This window comes from Salvelinus sp. IW2-2015, linkage group LG4q.1:29, assembly GCF_002910315.2.
Source record: "Salvelinus sp. IW2-2015 linkage group LG4q.1:29, ASM291031v2, whole genome shotgun sequence".
Taxonomy (NCBI): Eukaryota; Metazoa; Chordata; class Actinopteri; order Salmoniformes; family Salmonidae; genus Salvelinus; species Salvelinus sp. IW2-2015.
The window spans coordinates 4,992,234-5,014,960 of record NC_036842.1 but is presented as its reverse complement, the minus strand read 5'-3'; the positions used below and the strand labels follow the sequence as shown (position 1 = coordinate 5,014,960).

At 41.5% G+C, this 22,727-nt stretch overlaps 1 protein-coding gene across 2 annotated transcripts; it reads right to left on the bottom strand.

The window, feature by feature from the left end:
* Positions 1-4,767: 4,767 nt before the first annotated feature.
* LOC111961291 (proline-serine-threonine phosphatase-interacting protein 2) lies at positions 4,768-22,637 on the bottom strand. 2 transcript variants are annotated; one of them, XM_023983446.2, is made up of 15 exons: positions 22,509-22,637; positions 21,500-21,600; positions 13,801-13,875; positions 12,905-12,939; positions 12,663-12,769; positions 12,337-12,399; positions 8,681-8,779; positions 7,512-7,557; positions 7,303-7,382; positions 6,025-6,123; positions 5,745-5,841; positions 5,417-5,501; positions 5,206-5,237; positions 4,986-5,048; positions 4,768-4,864 (listed from the first exon to the last, which is right to left on the bottom strand). In XM_023983446.2, exons 1-14 carry the CDS (start codon positions 22,539-22,541, stop codon positions 4,993-4,995), a joined length of 1,008 nt encoding a protein of 335 aa, XP_023839214.1. In that variant the 5' UTR covers positions 22,542-22,637; the 3' UTR covers positions 4,768-4,864; positions 4,986-4,992. The 2 variants fall into 2 exon arrangements, with proteins under 2 accessions (XP_023839214.1, XP_023839215.1); XM_023983447.2 differs by having other exon boundaries at positions 4,777-4,864; positions 5,745-5,796.
* Positions 22,638-22,727: the final 90 nt, after the last annotated feature.

Here is a 22,727-nt window from a genome sequence, read left to right as displayed (position 1 = left end):
TAAATAAAGTGCGTTTGACACAGCCAAAAATAGATCCCTAGATGTCAAGCGTGTCAGGTTCCTGTGCACCCACTCATTTGTTCCTCAATTTGATTGTATGGGGTGTCATGACGTTGCCCTGTTGGTGAGGTTTATGACCCCCATAAATACCTTTCCYCCCTTTCTCTCTCTACTCTACAGATTGGACTCTTAGAAAGCCCTTTGTTAACATAGAGAGAGTGGTAACATCAAAAGGGTGGGGAACGGAACCATATTTTGCTAATCACACCAGTTGAAAGTATCTGTTGGTACATAAAGAATATGATGTCAGATCAGTTGTCGTCTGAGACATAATTACTGCTTATAGGACGACATAAACTGTATCTTGGAAAGTCTACACATTCTAGTTCTCATATTCACATGGAATTGTTGTGCAATTKAAATGTTTAAATATGAAACTGTGTGAAAAGATGAAATGTAATTTTAGCGTCTAAATTAGATAATTATTTTCATAAGTGAACTATGCTCACTCAGTGGCCCCGCCGAAATGAACAGACATTGATCGTAAACTATGAAACACGCCCTTCTCTCCWCCACTACAAAAGCCCATTGATGAAAGTCAACCTTGGGTTCCCGRTGACGTGAGGACTGCTGTCCATGCGTTTAAAAGGGCTAATATCAACTACAGAACTAAGCCAACCTCAGCATAAGCTATGGTTTGCGAATGGTTGAACGACTACAACCTAACGAAATTAACATTGTGTTCCCGAGGACGTAAGGACTGCTGTCCAWACGTTTAAAAGGGCTAATTTCAACGTGGAGGTGACAATCGACACGCTGGAAGGATGAATTTYGACTATACCAGCCAGAATATAGCATGAGCTTATAGTATGGCAACTTGGTATGAACTTTGAACTCTTATTCACTAAAGAAGTGATACATCCTAGACGTTGAGTTTGCAGCAGCAGCTGTAAACGTGGACTAGGAAAGGACGGACAATCTCTTCAGAATGACAGGGTACTACAACGTATCCGTTCTACCACACGACGACGGTACTACAACGTATCCGTTCTACCACAAGACATATTTGTCACGATCGTCGTATTCACATTTGGACCAAAGCGCCGCGTAATATCGGTTCGACTTATTTTATTTATAAGTGAAACGCATAAAAAAAACAATAAAGCATACACGACACATGAAGCTATGGCATGCTCACAGGCAACTACACATAAACAAGATCCCACAAAACACAGTGGGGAAATGGCTGCCTAAATATGATCCCCAATCAGAGACAACGATAAACAGCTGCCTCTGATTGGGAACCATACCAGGCAAACATAGACATAAACATACTAGATCACCCAGCCTAGTCACACCCCGACCTAACCAAAATAGAGAATAAAAAGGCTCTCCATGGTCATGTAAGTCGCTCTGGATAAGAGCGTCTGCTAAATGACTTAAATGTAATGTAATGTAATGTCAGGGCGTGACAATATTCAAAGGACAAGGGAGATCTCAGATCTCACTTTCAGTTCATTGAAAATGGAGCACAATGACTCTGAGCTGCCGAGGAGAGCCCCAGATGGCAACGTGGGCTACACATTCAGTCTCTACTGAGGACATCTGTAAGCCATTCAAACGTGTTAACGCTYGCAAGGCTGCCGGCCCAGATAACATGTCTATCAGTGCCCTCAGAGCATGTGCAGACCACCTAGCTGTTGTATTCTCTGACATGTTCAATCTCTCCCTAGCTGAGGCCTCTATCACCCACCTGCTTCAAGATGTCCACTATCCTCCCTATGCCCAAGAAAGGGAAAGTAACTGAACTGAATGACTACCGACCAGTAGCCTTCATTTTCGTCATCATGAAGTGCTTCAACAGGCTGGTCAAAGACCATATGACCTCCTCCCTTCCTCCCACCTCYTCTCCAACTCGCCTACCGCCCTGACAGATCCACGGACGACGCAATCGCCATTGCACTGCACACTGCAGTTACCCACCTGGACAAAAGGAATGCATATGTGAGGAYGCTGTTCATCAACTACAGCTCATCCTTCAATACCATAGTGTCCTATTAGCTCATTACAAAGCTCACGGCCCTGGGTCTGAACTCCTCCCTATGCARTTGGGTCCTGGCTTCCTGACGGGCCGCTCCCAAGTGGTGAAGGTAGGCAACATTACCTCCTCGACACTGATCCTCAACACGCGGGCCCCACAAGGGTGCGTCCTCAGTCCCCTCCTGTATTCTCTGTATACCCATGACTGYGTGACCTCACACASTTCCAACTCCATCATCAAGTTCACTGACAACACCAACAATGACGAGACARCCTACAGGGAGGAGGTAGGCACTCTGACGGCATGGTGCCATGTAAACAATATCTCCCTCAACATTAGCAAAGAAAAAAAGCTGATTGTGGACTTCAGGACGAACCAGGCTGGACACTCCCTCATCCTCCTCAACGGGGCCGCCGAAGAGACGGTCAATAACTTCWAATTGCTAGGCGTACACATCTCAGAAGCTGAAGTGGTCTAGCGTAGAAAGCACGACAGCGACTCTTCAACCTCAGGATGCTGAAGAAATTTGGCCTGAACAAGCGATGCCCTGTTCTCCCCGCTTTAATCACAGACACAGCCAGGAAAGGAGCACCATGGCAATAACTGAAAGACTGGCCAATAGTTTCTACGCCTCAGCATCAGGCTGCTGAAATAGCCACCCACTAGTCAGCTACCTGCTCCCCCTCCCCCTGTCTGGACATTCTTTCCCCTGCTGCCCCCCCTCCCCTTTCTAGAACAAGCCATCTGCCTCTGTAGAGTTTGAATCTCTTTTACAACAATACTATGCATTGTTCTTGTTAAAAATATTGCATTTGATCAGCGAAAACGATAACAAAGCTTTATCATTGAGTTCATTTTTACAGCGAAAACACAATATAGCATTATATTAGCTTACTACAATAGCCTACCACACTACCGCATTCATTCATCAAGGCACGTAGCGATAGCAATAGGCACGTTAGCGATAGCGAATAAACCAGCAAAATATATTAATTTTCACTAACCTTCATAAACCTTCACAGATGACGTCTATAACATCAGGTTATACATACACTTATGTTTTGTTCGAAAATGTGCATATTTAGAGCTGAAATCAGTGGTTATACATTGTGCTAACGTAGCATCTTTTCCCAGAATGTCGCGATATTTTATGACATTCAACTATTCTGACCAAATAACTATTCATAAACGTTACTAGAAATACATGTTGTATAGGAAATGATAGATACACTAGTTCTTAATGCAATCGCCGTGTTAGAATTCTAAAAATAACTTCATTACGACATCCAGCTTAGTTATAGCGAGAGAGTGCCCAAAATCTGGGCGCAAACTACTAGTTCACATGTTCGACAGATATATGAAATAGCATCATAAAATGGGTCCTACTTTTGATGATCTTCCATCAGAATGTTGTACAAGGGTCCTTTGTCCAGAACAATCGTTGTTTGGTTTTAGAACATCCTCTTCTCCAGTCAATTAGCACGGAAAGCTAGCAAAGTGGCGCGAAGCTCTCCTTCCTGAACAAAGGCACACAACGCAACACGCCTAACGTCCCGAAAAAATTTCAATAATCTAATAAAACTATATTGAAAAAACATACTTTACGATGATATTGTCACATTTATCAAATAAAATCAAAGCCGGAGATATTAGTCGTCTATAACGACAGCTTTACAGAAGGCAATACCAGGTCCCTTCTCGCGCGTTCCAGGAAACAGGAAATGGTGTCACGTCATGCCAAGAGCTTTTATTCCACCTCAGATCAAGATAAACACTCCATTTCTTCTCTCACTCCCTATTGACATCTAGTGGAAGGTGTATGACGTGCATGTATACTAAATATAATCAAGCCCATTTATAGGCAGGCCCTAGAACAGAGCATCGATTTCAGATTTTCCACTTCCTTCAGGAAGTTTGCTGCAAAATGAGTTCTGTTTTACTCACAGATATAATTCAAACGGTTTTAGAAACTAGAGAGTGTTTTCTATCCAAAGTAATAATAATATGCATATTGTAGGGCAAGAATTGAGTACGAGGCCATTTTAAATTGGGCACGATTTTCCCCCAAAGTGAAAATAGCGCCCTCTGTCCTCAACAGGTTTAACTTACAATCTGTAGATACTATGCGATTAGAAAGGTTCAGAATTTATGTGAAACATCACAGCACAGTTGAAATATATATGAAATCATAAGAGGGCAATTTAAGGAAATAGGTGAGATGGACTGAGAGTAGCTGAGGGGTGGGTTTAAAAGCTCATGTTCTATAATAGTTGACTAAAAACACAATACATAAYGTATRCCGTATGCGTTTGGGTACCTTCTATCCGAATGTGATGTATGTCAACTATGTAACTACTGTGAAGAAAAGAAAGACAGATTGTGCCATGTATGAAAGATGTTTGTACAGTAGATGTACATTTAAGCTTGATTTTGGACCAATTAATTTGGTCCTCCGAAGAGGGGAGGTGGTGGATGGGCCAATAAAAAAATAACAAATAATAACAAATAAAGTGATTACATTTATTTTGCTTTAACAACATTTCCTGGTTTAGACTGTACAAAACGAAATATATTACCAATTGATATATATATTGTATACGAGCTATGACACTTAATCTTACTGTTTATAACACAGCTATAAAACCACAATGATGACATAATCAAACATACTGTACTAACATCAGCGGTGGTGGTATTTCTTAATTAGGTTGTCAGGTGTCACTGTTGAATGCACAAAGCACAAAGTCCACTCTTTACATCCATCATTGAAGGGATCCACTCTCAGCATTCCACCAGGCAGTCAATATCAATACCCATAGATAACTGGAAACGAATAGTAAAAAAAAAAAAACTCATACAACCATGGTTTTAGGTGGGCTCAAACTTTTTGTGATGACAATGGTCATTTGACTGAAGCTGTAATACTGAAGAATACACTACTTACCAGTGTGCTAGTATTGTATAACACTGTAGGCTGGATCTAATGCAGTTGAGTTGATCAAATCACCTACGGCAGAGGAAGTCAAAACGCAAATAAATAAACAAACAGACAGTGGCAGGTCATGAAAAGGAAAACAAAGAACAGTTTATTCATATTTTCAATGATGGATTATATCTGACAACTTTGTCATATCTATTTATCTCAGTAATTTTTTAACATATACCTCTGGTGTTGGTTGGATTAGGCAACGGTCTCCTGATTTTCACAAAAAAAGACAAAATAGAAATCGACATGACATGAGAATTATGATGAACATTTTTATTTTTTGGGGGGAGGGGAAAATCATCATCTGCTGTGCGTGTTGTTCCCCTTTCAATATATTATTGGTTTGCCCCCCCCCCCAAAAAAAAAATTATTGATAAAATCGCTCTCACCTGGTGATAGATGGAGCCATTTGGGTGGCTGATGGTGCTACGGGGACCCTCTGACTGCTGTAGAAGTTATCATACAGAATAGGAGCTGAGAAGTGAGGACAGAGCAGGTCAGGGGGTGAGTAGTGAGTACAACTACAATAAACAACTCGACTGTCAAGGAGGGGGACCCGGACACACATAACAAGGCTAATGCCTACATAAAAGCATCAAGGATGACACAAAAAAGTCTGATTTTCATTGTAGCCCTTAGATTACCTATAATGTAGTGTATGTGCCTGTTGCTTTCTTTGGATGACAAAGGCGATCTGTGAAGAGTGAGGAACTGTACCTGGTGGTTTGTCCCCAGTCCGTCTGAGGTTCACAAAGTGTTCAATGTCCTCCTGTATGTCACAATGTTCAAGAGACTTCCTCACTTCCTCATATAGCTGAACACACAGACAAACAAGTTAGAAACAAGCAATATGGAAGGTCACTTAGTCACAATCCTTCATGCTATTCTTCGCGTATCATTTACCATTTTTTTTTTACATTGAATACCAGTAAGTAACTACCGCAGATTGCACCWTGATGAGTCCCTAGGAAATAAAGCATTTGAAGTGTGACTTTACCTCATCGCTGGTGACACACTGCTGGGAGAGCTGGTTGAGGTGAGTCCACACCATGTTCCTTAGAGTGTTGATCCTCTCCACTTCCTGCTTCTCAAATACCTGGATGTAACAGAGCACTAAATTATATACAGTGCCTTCAAAAAGTATTCATTCCCCCACGTTTTGTTGTTACAGCCTGAATTCAATATGGATTAAATATATGTTTTTTTCTCACCGATCTACACACAATACCCCTAACGACAAAGTGTAAACATGTTTTTATAAATGTTAGCAAATTTATTTGAAATAAAAATACATAAATATCTTGTTTACATAAGTATTTACAACCCTGAGACAATACTTGGTAGAAGCACCTTTGGCAGCGATTACTTTCTGGGTAAGTCTCGAAGAGCTTTCCACACCTGGATTGTTCAACATTTGCCCATTATTCTTTTCAAAATTCTTCAAGCACGGCCAAATTGGTTGTTAATCATTGCTAGACAACCATTTGCTGAAAGGTGAATTCATCTCCCAGTGTCTGGTGGAAAGCAGACTGAACCAGGTTTTCCTCTAGGATTTTGCCTGTGCTTAGCTCCATTCCGTTTCTTTTTTATCCTAAAAAACTCCCCAGTCCTTAAAGATTACAAGTATACCCATAACATGATGCAGCCACCACTATGCTTGAAAATATAGAGTGGTACTCAGTAATGTGTTGTATTGGATTTGCCCCAAACATAACATTTTGTATTCAGAACAAAAAGTTAATTGCAAAAAGTTAACGTTTTTTTGCAGTATTACTTTAGTGCCTTGTTATAAAGAGGATACATGTTTTGGAAACGTTTTATTCTGTACAGCAGGGTTTCCCAAACTCGGTCCTCGGGACTCCAAGGGGTGCACGTTTTGAKTTTTGCCCTAGCACTAYACAGCTGATTCAAATAATCAACTAATCATTAAGCATTGATAATTTGAATCAGCTGTGTAGAGTTAGGGCAAAAACCWAAATGTGCACCCCTTGGGGTCCCGAGGACCGAGTTTRGGAAACACTGCTGTACAGGCTTCCTTCTTTTCCCTCAGTCAATTAGGTTAGTATTGTGGAGTAACTAMAATGTTGTWGATCCATCCTCAGTTTTCTCCTATCACAGTCAATAAACTCTRTAACTGTTGCCATTGGCCTCATGGTGAAATCCCTGAGCGGTTTCCTTCTTATCCGGCATAGTAAAAATATGACAAATAATATACAAGTAATACAGTATTTAACTAACAAACCAACAAAATACTATGATGCTTTCTGGCCCTTACCTCGCATGCTTTGACATGCTCTTTCTGCCAGTCCTCCCGGATGTTTCCCAGCGCAGTCACATTCTGCATGTATAGCCTGTCTGGGATTCCAATCAGAGAATATACATCTTTCGAGATCATACTATCAGCACATAGCCCAGATGATGATTTGTGGTTTTCCCTGTTTACGGTGGATAAGAGCCAAAAGGATAATAGGTTGTCATTCTTACCAGCTACTTCTGCATTCATTTTTGCTTGATTTGTTCTTGCAAATAGCTGAAAGATGATAAAGAAGAAAAACACTGAGGACATATTCGGTACTTTATGTAACCCTTCCTTGTGTTCAGGTCGTTACCTTAGTTATTTTTGTTTAAGTATACAGTAAAAGTATGACGTCATATTGGAAAATGTCCACTTCATAAACGGTGTACAAGCTAGATAGCCTTGTTCTTCCTGTGGTCAATGTAGGCCTCTTTTTAAAGCCCCCAAGCAGTCTTTTTAATGGCATGTTTAAATCATCACTGTATGTCTAATAAATCACTGTGTGTGTTTATTTCATGAAAATAACACAAAATGTACTTTTGATCATTTATTTCCCTGAGCCTCCTTTTGCCATTGAAATGCTCAGTCTGATTGTGTGGGCGTGTTGATACAAATGTAARTACAGTATATTTACATACACAGCCCTGTTTGGAGGATAGGATCGTCTAGACTCTAGACTAGAGCCTACCCCACTTATCCCTTCAAAGTAGGAGGATATATGTAAGGGATAATTCACGTGGGGCTATTCGTTCTATGGAAAATAATGAATGACGAATCGTATTAAACAATGCCAATAAGGTTTTTTAATTCGACTTTAGCTTTCAAAAGCAGTYCAAACATAGAACATGTAAGAATTAAATATAGCCATTGAATTCTACCGTGTTGATATACCGTGCGTTATAGGGAAATAATGCACGGTCTAGAATGCCCTTCAAGCCAATCACAAACGAGTATTCAACAATGCATTGGTATAAATGCAAATAAAAGATGACTGCTCATTGGTCAGAATAATCAGATCAGATTGTGATGACATGCTGTGGGACAAAAATTCCATCCCACCTGAACAGGCTGAAAAAAAAATCTTTAAAAAAGCACTAAAAGAGCATTACCATTATTTTCACAATTTCAGAGTGTTTCGACCCCATTGTGTTGAAATATTGTTTAAAAAAAAACAGGAAAACCACAATTTTGACTGCACTGTCACGTTCATGTTTTTTATGTTTTTTTATTTTATACAGTGAATAAGTTATGAAGATGGGGGAGATAGAGGAGAAGGACATAGAATGGAAAGTGGTGCAGTCAGAGTTTTGAAACTTTGCCTTCGGGGCAATGTGTGGTCCGTTTCTCTGAAGCTTACCTTTTCCTGCTGCTTGGCGTTACTGGTGCTTGCATTTCGGTTCATGTTCTGTTCTGCTTCCTCTTTGTCTCGACACTTTTGCTCATATGTCTTCTTTGACTTTGGTTAACAACATGGAACAACAGGGGAAGTGGGGTTACACATGTGAATGTGTGAAAACGCTTTACTGACTATGCTATTCTTCACTGAAAGACTGACAACACGAACGTCTCTAAAACATTGTCATTTGTTTGAGGTCAACTACCACAGTGTTGGTTCTGTCAATTGCTGCTACCATAGGACCAAAAAATAACTGAGGTCTGATATGATGGTGTTAAAGAACTTGAGTGGTGAAGTCTCACAAATCATAGAACCCATTTAACAACCTGTGTTCATACCGCAGCAATATCCCCACCACCAAGCAGAGAACAGGCTAACATGACAACGCATTATAAAGCACAAGGCCCCCCGTAGCAGCACTGGCCAGCTCGTGGTCTCGGACGGATGGGAGAAACTGTCCAGTTACATCAACAGCGATATGAACCACAGGTAAAGTATACGAGTTCCAGCCGAGACACAAACCAAGGGTGAGAGAAACAGCACAGTTCCAGCCGAGATATGCACCACAGCGATACTATGCAACCCCAAACCGTGCCCGTATGAGAAGGTGCTTCCACTGTCATCAGAGCAGATCAGAGGAGTACTGCCAGCACTGCTACAGATGTGGGAGCAGCGACCACTTCCTGGCAGGMTGTCGGTTTAGAAGAACAAGGCCAACCAAAGAGGTTCCTTTAAAACGAAGACAGGTTGCCCCTGTGGAACAGGGAGTAAGCAGTCACACAGACACGTCCCAACACTGTACAACCTGTGGAATGAGAGAAAAGGGCCATGCACTGAAACAGTGTTCATCCTGTAAGAAAACACTCTGCTGTTCGAGAGAATGGCAAATGAACTCTGGGCTGAACACCGAAAATACTGCACACAGAGACGAATGTAACAAAAAAAGACTTCTGCTAAGGTAAACCCACCTTCTACTGTAACTGCCTTAGTAGGAAAACAGTACCTTGTTGAACGCTATCTACAGGGTCAGAAAACTCAAGCCTTGACACTGGCTCTCAGGTGTATATCAGTGATGAACTGTGGAAAGATGAAAACTTACCTGGTSTTAGGCTGAGAAATGGTTCAGATATAATTGACTCACCTGAATCACTGCAGATAGTAGCTGCCAATGGAATGAATRTGCCTCAAGTAGGTTGGATAGAAGTGACTTTCAAACTGGCACCAGAGGCGACATCCCAKTGCTCGCGATGAAGGGCTTTAATGTGATTGAGCAAATYACCAACAACAGTGAACAGTCAGGAGGCACATGCACGGAACAGTTCAATGAGACGGTGAGAATGGCCTTTCCTAGTCTAACGAAAAACAACGTCCAGGTGTTAATAGAGTGAGCGCTAGCGAGTGCTGCACAGTCATACAAGTACCTGGTGAAAAAAACATAAAAGAAAAGATCAACATACCAAAATGCACCTCTGTTCAGGTTCAATGTCGAGTGCAGACAAAGCCTGTTCAAGAGGACACCACACTGATCTTTGAGCCCGCTGTAAACCCTCGGTGGGCAGAAGGACTTGAGTTCTGTGAGACTCTAGTAAAGCTAAGACGCAACTCCACCTGTCATCATTGATGTTCAGAACGTCACAGACCACGACATCATGTTAACAGGGCAACTGTAATTGGCACTGTGCAGGAAGTAAAGTCAGTCTATCCCGCCACCATGCTGGAAAAMTGTAATCAACCCCCCCGTTGTCAACAGAGTGAAAATACTGAAGACTTATGGGATCCTCATGTTGATCTGAGCCACCTCAACACACAGCAGCAACAAATCRTTCACCAACTGTTGAGAAAGGAGTCTAGCTCATTTTCCAAATCAGACAGTGACATCGGCTGCAATGAGCATCTGAATCTGAGCATTTWATTAAAAGACAGTGATCCTGTTGCACGAACCTACCTGTCTGTTCCGAAGCCATTATAAAAAGAGATGAAAGACTACGTGCATGACCTGATAGCACAGGGTTGGGTGGAGAAGTCCAACTCTCCTTACTCTTCCCCAGTCGTATGTGTAAGGAAAAAGGACGGTAGCTKACAACTGTGCATAGACTACAGAGAGCTGAACAGGAAGACTCATCCTGACCGCCAGCCAATACCCAGAGTACAGGATATCATGGACAGCCTTGGAGGACATTCCTGATTTTCACTCTTGGATCAGGGAAAAGCATATCACCAAGGGTTCATTGCAAAGGAAAGCAAGCCCATGACAGCCTTTGTGAGCCCCTGGGGACTGTATGAGTGGGTTCGGATTCCGTTTGGACTCATGAATGGACCAGCAGCCTTCCAGCGCTGTATGGAGGAATGTTTGGATGGCTTGAAAGATGAGATCTATATCCTGTATCTGGACGACACCCTTGTCTTCAGCAAGACCTTTGAGAACCATATCAACATCTTTCGAAAAGTACTACAGAGCCTAAGAGAATATGGGATAAAGCTGAAGCCCAGAAAGTGTGAGATATTCACAGCGGAGGGATCGCTCTTTAGGGGGAATAGTGTCTCAAAACTGCGTATGATAGCCTATGCATCTTGGACCTCGACTGCACCTGAGAAAAACTACCATCTCCACTCAGGAAAATGTGAGTTTCTAGCCATGTACTGGTCAATCACAGTAAAGTTCCGCGATTACTTGTACTACGCACCGACTTTCACAGCCTACAGTSRCAGCAATCCCCTTACCTACGTCTTGTCGACCACCAAGCTGARCGCAACGGAGTGCAGATGGGTTGCAGAACTCGCCAATTTCCATTTCACTATCAGATATCGTCCAGGCAAAGAGAACATTGACGCTGATAGTTTGTCCAGAATGCCAATAGACATSGAAACACTGATGAGAGAATGTTCAGAGGAGTTGAAATCGGTCTCATTAGGAGCAACTGCAATRCACAACAAGACTCAAACATATCCTGGTCAATGRCAGTCTCCGCTGTGTATGCAGCAACAACAGAAACCAGATCCATCATGCCTTTCTCAAAAGCAGAGATACCGACAGACACAAAGAGAAGGTGAGCGCATCGGCCCAGTGATGGAACACAAACTGTCAAGTTCAAAACCAAAAGGGCAAGAACTGAAAACATTCAACATGAAAAGCAGATGTCTTCTTCAAGAGTGAGACAAGCTCAACTTGGATGAGCATGTTATCTTCCATCGCGAGACACTATGGGGTATTGTGTGTAGGCCAGTGACAAAAAAAAATCTCAGTTTAATCCATTTTAAATTCCGGCTGGAACACAACAACATGTGGAAAAAGTCGAGGGGTGTGAATACTTTCTGAAGGCACTGTATGTAATAATAAAATGTACTAACTTATAATAACTTCCCCTTCATTCGAGGTGCCCCAGGACATATAATGTAACTTCCTATTTATTTGAGCGGTTCCCCCCCTTATTCACTTCTCATGGCTGTTGATGAATTCCCCACTTTTTAGAGGAAGGATTTACTTATATTACAATAGTCTGTTTCACATTTTGGTAACACGATGACTGAAACKAGACATGATTTTAGATAACAGGTGTTCACTTGTGGGATGATAAGTGGTGGTTTGACTAATAATATAGGAAAGTTCTCCAGCTTACCTCCATGGTTTTCTTGAACTGAGTGGCCCTCTGTTTGTGTAGGGCATCCATCTGTTGTTCTACCTGCAAAGAAGAAGWGTCAAAGATATTATATTGTACCTAAAACGATAGAGATGATAAATCCCTGATTTGCAATTACAGTGCGCATTATCACATCCATGCAGGACAATTTGATATAAGCAGTTATAAGTGGGTGATCACTATAAACRCATTCACTATTAAGCAGAGTGCACTGTATTAGCAATGCATTATTAGGTAATTAAAGATTTTAAACATTTCCTACATTTATTTCAGGGGTTTAAGTAGTTGATGGAATGCAACGGTACCTTTTTCCTTGTCTCTTTCTGTCTCTCCCTGAAGTCTTCYAGTTTTTTTGCCTCATCCCTCATTGTTTGTGCCAGTTGTAGGTGTGACAAACTCACATGTTCAGTCTCTATGTTGTAAAAGAGGGTTTGAGTGAATGAGTAAATGATGTGGATGACACAACACACATCACATGGAAATACCAACTCATAGCACAGTCATCATCATATATCATCAGGCACATTGTTGCGACTGCGGCACTTACGCAGTTTGAACACATCCAGCGATCTCTTCAGTGTGCTAAACAAACACACAAATAATGTAMAATTACGAAATGTCATTTATGCAAAACAAACTGACCTCACATAACAAAGAATCATTAATAATGAAGAGAATGAGCTGTTTGATGAATCGGTTTAAGGACCCCSGACCACACCTTACCGGAAAAGGCCTTAACCACAAAAACCATTTGAAGCATGTGACCAAACTGAAACAGGATGGACACTCAAACCACTGACAGAATCCTTCTCAACAGAAAAAGGCCCCAACAGTAATTCAGTCGTGTAACACAARTGCACTAATAACGCTCATGCATTAATGCGTACTTGTATCTCGCTGTGTAGTGCTGCATGGTCAATGAGCCAATTGAAACGTGCAGACCATCTTACAAAGCGCAAAAAAAATGGGTTTGGTCAACTTCAGACAGGGCTATCAGTGGGCAAATCCACAGCCTTCTAGTGTGCCATCTGAAGGCTGCATGCCAGGCAATATCAACAACCCAAACATTTTTTTTTWWATTAAAAAAGGTTTTGCTTCGTCATTATCGGTTATTGTCTAAAGATTGATGAGGAAAAAAACTATTGAATCCATTTTTTKAATAAGGCTTTAAYGTGGAAAAAGGCRTCTGAAAACTTTCTGAATTCACTAAGTTTGCATTTACTTGTCTTGTTTGAGACAGACTGGCACCAGGGWAATATGAAGGCTATTAAAACATGTTATGTGATGGCTTTTAAGGGCTTTCAACAAAGCCCATTACAAGGGCATCTCTACCTTTAATAGCAGGCCTTTCAAATGAGTTCGGTATACATTTTTAGTGTCTGACTGATGGCAAGCAATATCGACTAGAGCATGAATAACATCGGCAACAACAGACGGACTTACTTCATCTCACTGCACCCACACACCTTCTTGGAGAGACCCAGYAGCTCTTTGGCATACTTCTCCTCTATGGATGCTCTGAAAGATGACCAAACACATCTCTTCAGAGGTGCATTCAACAAGGCAAACAGTTCACAAATGTTATCTACAATATGTGCATGAGAGAACATTCGGCTATAGTGGGAAGATTTGCACAACAGAAGGGAAGTCCCTAGTGTCCATAAGATACTATATAAAGAAAATCAAAAATAGACAACTTTCACGATAACTGATTTCACTTTTCTTTCTTCTACATGACTGCAATATATTTGCAAAACCACACTTTATATCTTTCAATATGACAGTGGTATAATGGGKCTGTGTCCTGATTGCACAGCCTGTATTGTGCTTTGATTAATGATTACACAGTAYAGCATACCAGGGAGAAAGGAGGAAACKGTAATGATGGGGCGGTGAGTCGGAAGCAGGTGCAGGTGAAACGTTTTAATAAAACAACAAAACCAAGAACACGACACTAACATAAGGCAGAATGCCGATACAGAATATAATACCATGCTGACCAGACCGGACGCGCGAGCRTCGCAAAATATATTTAGAAATCCATGTTATTCAATTATTGCACCCACACTGCTGGCGCGCGCCAACGAGCGTCTGCGATGCCAAGGGATAAAATAGAACTCCTTTCTATTTCTGACGATAAATAGGACAAATTAGCTAGCAAGTGCAAGCTAACTAGCTAAATTGCCATACATGTTTAATGCTTTCTGACCTGTCCCCAAATGAATGTCATTGGTTCAGAGTTTGTTTTGATATTTTAACCTGCATGTCTTGATCGCGTTTGGTGTAGGGGGACAAAATAAATGTATGCACGATAGCACACGATGGCGCACGCACGCAGGCGGTTTGGGTTCCGTGTAACACGGGACTCGTCAGAGAGTGTTTTTTTTTTTTGTGTGTGTGTCAGTGTAAATGACGTCGGTTCCGGGAGCCGCTACAGGCTCTCATGCCTCAGCCAGATCGCCAGGCTCCCCTGCCTCTGCCGGCTTGTCAGGCTCTCATACCTCAGCCGGGTCGCCAGGCTCCCCTGCCTCTGCCGGCTTGTCAGGCTCTCATACCTCAGCCGGGTCGCCAGGCTCCCCTGCCTCAGCCGGCTCGTCGGGCTTTCATGCYTCCGGCGGATCGCCAGGCTCCCCTGCCTCAGCCGGTCTGGCAGGTTCCCGCACCCCATCCRCTCCTGATCMCCGGGTCCGTCCCCTTTTTTGGCGTCCTGCGGCTGGAGCCGCGCGCCGGGGAGGGGGYACTGTCACGTATACTCCCTCTCCAGCCTCTAGGTCATCAGGCTGCTGATTATCYCGCRCACCTGTCACCATCGTCAAGYGCACCAGCGCCACATGACACTCAACTAGACTCCATCACCTCCTTGATTATCTTCCCTATATCKGTCACTCCCCCTGGTTCTTTCCTCAGGTGTTATTGACTCTGTTTCATGTGTTGTTTGTGTTTCGTGTTCATTGTTTTGTTTGTTTATTTATTAAAACRCTCATTCCCTGTACTTGCTTCCCGACTCTCAGCGCAMTCGTACAGAGACAATAAAATCAAACATAGAAATTATTCATAATATGAACATTGGTGAACTATGCTGTATCAGTTGGTCAGGAAAGGATTATATTTAGATTAGGGGGATTCTCCCTCTTCAAATCTTGTGGTGTATTACACAGTAACTAGGTGCTATCTAGAACCTTAAAGGGTTCTTTGGCTATCCCCGTAGGATAACCCCTTGAAGAACCCTTTGTGGTTGCAAGTAGAACCAGTTTGGGGTCCATGTAGAACCCTTCTCTACAGAGGGTTCCACCTGGAACCCCAAATAGTTCTACTTGGAACCACTTCCCACTTTATCTCGGGCCTAACAACACCCATGCCATTATATCCTCCAAACACCGGCTTCTCTGGCATTATCACTTAAATGACTTNCCGTGATTGACTGTAGACCCTGCCACATACCTCTTGTGTCTGAGCTGTTGAATTGCGACTCGATTTTGTCTCTGTACTGAGACTTAGCCTGTTTGATTGCCTTGCGGACAGAATAGCTACACTGTTTGTATTCGGTCATGCTTCCGGTCACCTTGCCCTGGTTAAAAGCAGTGGTTCGCGCTTTCAGTTTCACGCGAATGCTGCCGTCAATCCACGGTTTCTGGTTTGGGAATGTTTTTATCGTTGCTGTGGGTTCCACCTGGAACCCCAAATAGTTCTACATGGAACCACTTCCCACTTTATCTCGGGCCTAACAACACCCATGCCATTATATCCTCCAAACACCGGCTTCTCTGGCATTATCACTTAAATGACTTTCTTATCTTACTTCTGTATCGTGGAACGAATCCTCATGCCCTTTGAAAAGGTCAGCCCACAACAAAACATTGCTGATATTCAGTGAAAATAAACAGACAACAACAAGAACAACATGGCAGCAGAACCTGTGGGCGCTGTCACCTAAAACAGAATGATAGCAATCGTAGTCTCTTTTTCAGAGTTTATTCTCTGTAGAACACTGTTAATAAAATAGAAAGACTCAAAAACACAATTTTGTTGTAAAACCATGAAAAGTAGYGCACCTATGCTGATATCTGGTGTTCGGAGGGTGTTTGAACGTAGACCCAAGTGTTATGACACACTGTATTTCAAAACGGAAGTAYTCTGTATTTCAAAACGGAAGTACTCTGAAGTGGTTCTTTAATCTGAAGAATTGTGTTTTAAGTCAGTGTTGTAAAAACACTTTTTTGGCGTTTCAGTGCATGTAAAAGGCAGCATCAACACATACAGTATGTTTTGGCAGACTCTCGCATCCAATCTGATGGTTTTAAATTGCAAATGGTTTATAGCATAAATATTGATTGATGATGATTTTCTGTCAAAATTTGATTGATGATGATGTTCAGTCAATATTTGAATCAACATTTTAAAGAAGACACTGGGAATTGAATACTTTTCCTAGGATAGACCGTGGCACTAATTATAGGCTACATTTGCCAGGACCCATTGTAAGATGATGATAAATATTGTTACAATCAAAATGTTTAGGGCAATCTAAGTTATAGCAGAGGTACCATGAGGTAATGTGTAAAATGGGCCTTCATCACTGGTATTCATGTGAGGCGGATGTGAACCCGGGTCCTGCTTGTCAAAACACTGCCTTAATGCTCTCAGCCAGTCTTCAGGACTAAACGGTTGTGCTGAACCACCCTTGTTATACTGAGCACATGTGGCCCGATTCAGACTTGAGATAAGTAGACCTAGCATGGACTCAATAAAACATGGATTCAAGTAATGTTGAATCAACTTATCTCAAGTCTGAATAGGGCCTAGGGAGATTTTKGGGGGGGCGAAATTCCATCGTTATTATGGAGTGAAAGTTGGAAAAGCAGAAGAAGGAATTGAACCCCCGAAYCTCCAATTTCTTTGGAATTTGACCCACTCAACCACACAGTCACGTACCGTATGATGRACTTGGGCCCCCTATTTAAAGGCAAAGGTTTAGATTAAAGGCAAAATGTGAACTTCAATCTGTCACACCATGATCTGTTTCACCTGTCTTGTGCTTGTCTCCACCCCCCCACCAGGTGTCGCCCATTTCCCCCTGTGCATTTATACCTGTGTCTGTTTGTCTGTTGCCAGTTCGTCTTGTCTCGTCCAGCCTACCAGCGTGTTTTTTCATGTACTCCTGTTCTCTCTAGTCCCTGTTTTCTAGTTCTTCCAGTTTTGATCATTCTGCCTGCCCTGACCCTGCCTGCTGTTCTGTACCTTACTGACTCTGCCCTGGTTTACTGACCTYTGCCTACCCTGAGCCTGCCTGCTGTTCTGTACCTTACTGACTCTGCCCTGGATTACTGACCTCAGCCTGCCCTTGACCTGTAGTTTGCCTGTCCCCTGTTTTGTTATTAAACATCTGTGATTCGAACTGTCTGCATCTGGGTCTTATCCTGAGTYCTGATACAAACATTGTGCTGCCGTACTGTTCAGAAGTCCCCCAGTCTGAGGCATGGAGGTGGAGAGGGCGCATTCGCGGAAGGTGYGCCCTCCAGCAAACTCTATGGTCGAGTAAAAAAAACTGCCAAGTTTGTTGGTCCTTCACGAACTCAGGTGAAAGCACACCAGACGCTCAGATTAAACTCTCCAAAACAATCCAAGGAAGTATGTGTCAATGAAAATGTGAGTACAAAATGTTTTCACATTAAGGAAGGAAACAGAAAAGGAATTCACTCAATGAGAACATGGGTTTTGTGTAGAATTTCAGCCACTAATGCTTAATAGTCAAAGTCGAACAGCAATTTTGATCAGTTTTCATGATGCCACGTGTCATTGTTTGCAGTTTTGCACCTTTCGTGCACTTGTTTTAAATTAAGGCAGGCTTTTCAGTTAATACTGCTGGCTTGTTTGCCTGGTAACTTTATGAGCTTTATCTATTATTTGATGTATGACCCAGTAAATATCCACTGCAAATGTAGCCTGCTCTAGCATTGGCCTACCCCATTCATGGATGCTAACTGCTTTAGCGCCTATTGACGATCCTTACCAGAGCCAGCGAAGACAAGAATCACAAACTAATGCCAACTGAATTGTCAGCCGTCAATCATATCATCATCTCAACTCTACTGTCATTCAATCCACATGAACAACTTTCCATGCATGTACCATCATCTGAACATAAAGACTCGGGTCTGAGACATTAACGTAATGGATGACTTGAGCTCTGGCCTGAAGTTTTGTACAAGGTTAGTTTAAGTGCTAATGCTCACATAAGCAGTCATTGCATGTCTTTCCCCCCCCCCATTGATATACAATATAATTCTATATTTCTGTTGCTTTTGAAGAATATTAATATGATAAATAGCTTAGAGATCTTTGAACTGTCTTTATGAATATAAAAATATGGAAGACCTGTTCAAGTTGTCATTTGATCATTTGCAAAGAAAAGAAAGCATTTGAAGCCTCAGAATCATGTGTTGAAAAAGTAATTTTGTACTAATGAATTATCGTTCTGGACAAACGTATTCATTCGTTCTTTCACAAAACAATCTTGTGTCCTATGTTAAAGCGTAATGTACATTTGACCTTTTGGATTTACTGTAGAGTTTGTCAACATGCCATATAAGAGCAGTGAATATACACTAAGAAAAGGGATACCCGTTTACAGTATTTGGAAACAAATTCTGCACTAAACAGTAGGCTTAGGCGGTATATCGTATATACCGTATACTGAGGTATTTGGAAATAGCCATTGGATTGTTTTTCAATACCGTTGAAACTAYTTATTTTACGTTTTTCAATACATTTGTATATTTTAACGTTTTTACCAGAGAAAAGTAGGCTAGCTACACAGAGAAAAGTATTGGAGAAAAGATGCGACACATCAGTCAGAGTTAGGGTGACCACATGTCCCGGATTGTGCGGGACAGTCCTGCATTTTGTTCCTTTGTCCCGCAACCAAACAATTATGTGCCACATTTTATCAACAAATGAAAATACCACTAATTTAGACAAAAGGTAGATTTGTTCCGTATTTCATTCAGACTTCCTACTAATTCGATGAGAATTTACATTCCAACCTCTCTTTTGTGGTCACTTTGCACTTATGACATGATATTACATCATAAGGATGTGGTGCTGGTGACAAATACTTCTCCAATCATTGTTGAGATCTGATATTTACATAGGACAATGTCTTATCGTCAACCAATCACATTTGTCAAATCCTCTTAGGCTAAATTCCAGCTAAACTTGGAGAGGACAGTTAACTACCGGTATTTACAAAAAGTGTGCGTCTAACGAAAAGCTACAAAAGTAAGTAAATAGCCGTATTAGACTGAAGGATAAGATTATTTCGTCAAACTCTCAATGCCCATTCAACATATTTGCTGCTACTTCACTCAAGCCCGTTTTAAAAGTCTCCCTAACTAAGACCAACCAGAAATGTTTCCTTGGCCACATATTCCCAGATTGTCATAAAACAGCCACAGTCTCTCATTTCTGGATCACAACATTTTGTGGGAGGCTTGCTCGTTGCAGCGGGAGGGAGATTTTTGTGCGTGTGAAAAACATATTCAGGTTTAGGCTACACTATACTGCAAATGTCCCACTAAATCATCCCGTTGTCCCGCATTAGGGTATTTTAAATGTGGTCACCCTAGTCAGAGCGCTTTCTGCTGACAGAAAGCCCGTTTGTGAATTCTCATCCGAGTGGAAAGTGCAACTGAAGCACAAAATTAGTCTGATGCCGAGCAGAAATTACAAGAAGCATTCTAGATCTTCGTTTATAAAACGCAGCAAGATATTTCTTATGAGTAACAAAAAACCCTGTGTGAAATATGCAGAATTCTGGATTAACGCGACCCCTAATTTATAGTGTTCGCTTTCTTCCTTGTTTAAGAAGTCAAAGCCCTTTGGGTGAGTTATCTGTACAGCTGCCACTGCTCGATTTCCTTGCATTTTTTCTCCTCTCCGTTCTTGGCCTGTCTGCTCCGAGCAGAGTACAGTGTGTACACATGCTGCTTCAGAGTCAGTACTGTTCTTCCTTCAGACATTTATGTGTCAAAAGTTTGTTCATTTGCACAATTTCTCTCGTTCACATTCGCTTGTAAATGTCTAAACTCACCAAAAAACCTATATATATTGATAACTTTATGAGCTGGATTGACTATCTTTGCTATTTATTTATTTTCGTTTGTGCTTGTTAGCATATTTAGCTATCAGCCTCCAAGGAAATTCGCAATTACTTGTGCTAATTYTGTTAGCATTCTGGAACTAGACGCTTAATGAGCTTTTTTGCATTTTTGACTCCACTTACTAAGCCAGTAATACTCTAAATCGAAGTATGAGCGAAGGACTCAATATCTGGATACCGCACAACCCTACTAGACAGGATTTGAAACACCACAATTGTCACGATCGTCTTGCGGTGAGAGAGAGGACCAAGGCGCAGCGTGTGAAAAATACATCTTCTCTTTATTTAGAAGAAGAAAAAACGAAACAAAACAACAAATAGACTAAGTGCAAAAAACATGTAACATAGACATAGACAATTACCCACAAAACCCAACTGCCTATGGCTGCCTTAAATATGTCTCTCAATCAGAGACAATAAACCACAGCTGCCTCTAATTGAGAACCAATCTCGGCAGCCATAGACATACAAACACCTAGACAAGGCACTGACCCATTAAACGTACAAACCCCTAGACAAACCAAAACACATACATTCCACATGTCACACCCTGACCTAACTAAAATAATAATGAAAACAAAGATAACTAAGGCCAGGGTGTGACAACAATAGTGTTTTAGAAGATTTAGAGAGAGGAAACGACACCAAAAGAGAAGTAATCTAAATCTTCACCACATAGGACTCGAAATGCCATAATTTCAACCTTTTCCGGGTTAGTGCTCCCAGGCTATGGCAAGGTGTTGCACAACTCTTGATTATGTGGTGCTGCAACACGCCACGTCATATTCCATAACACCTCAGGACGAATGTTTCAGTACCCTCACAACCATATGTTTCAATAGCAGCAAAGTTAAGATTTTCTTTAAGGTGGTGGCAGTTCAGTTGGGCACTAGTTAGTGTTACAAAGCACTTCATTTTTTAACAGGGTAATCTGAGGATTCAATTCATGGTTTCTATTGGACGATATCTTACATGGTTTCTCACCTGGCTTTCATGAAGTCTTCTATCTCCTTGCATGTCTTCTTGCCATCGTTGAGGTGCTGGATGATATTGTCATAACCCCCAGTGCTGGTGAAATCCCCGTTCTGGCAATTTTGGGAATGTGGAAAAGCAATAGGTAATCATGGCACCCCATGGAGTGCCTCTCACACCCTCCCAGTAGTAGTCATTCGAACCCCTACACACCTCACTGCATTGCCTTTTAACAATCTATCAAAAAGGAAACAACTCATTCCAGAAATTCAGAGAGAAGACCCACCAAGTGCTCCAACCAAAATGATCCATAATGTAAAAGATTCCCAATAGTACAGCACACAAGACATCAAACAATGGAAACAATAAAGAAAACAGTAATGAAGCAATAGAAGTATTTTGTGAGCGTGAATAAATTTGTGTTTTGTGTGCTAAACTGCAGTTGAAGTTACCTGTAATGTATGTCTGCATGAGAGAATGACATTATAATTTTTAACCACACGTGATTTGAGAGGTACAGTAGGCCTACAGATGTAGAATATTTAAATTTGAGCCAGTTCGCTACAGCAGGAAAATAATCCGGCAGCAACAGCAAATGTGAATTATTATGTGGATTAAAATTAATGGACGTTTTTGTCAGTTTACGTATGGTAAAATCAAATTAGATTAAATGGCCAACTACAGAAGACTTTTAAACCTCAAATACATTACAAGTTTTACATTTCCTGCATTGATATAGCCTACACTGTAGGGGTATACTCCTAAACCCTGCCATTCTGATTTGCATCTAGACATTACAAAGTTTTCAAAAGGACCAGAACCAAATCCATGCAGTATGTAATACTCTAAAAAAGTACAATTACTTAACAAATAGACATACCTAGACCTGTTCTATTATTGTGTAGGCGTATGTTGTGTTTACAACCTTATAAATGAAAGAACACATTTGCATAACTTACTACATGAAAATCATATTTAGATCTCTAAAAACAAATAGCTCTGCAATCACATTTGTACTCACCCAAAAGCAATCCTTAAAGTGAAGTTCTCTCATTGTAGACAAGAATAACGGCAGTAGAACTCTTCAAATTCCGCAGCTTGTTACCGTGTGAGTGACTGGCGAACTTCTCAATGGAGGGTGCGTCTACGACTCCACTCATACCGCAACGGAACACTAAACTCCTTCTCTGGGTACTAACGACCGAAGAGAAACTCCTACCGACCTACGAGCAAGATAGAT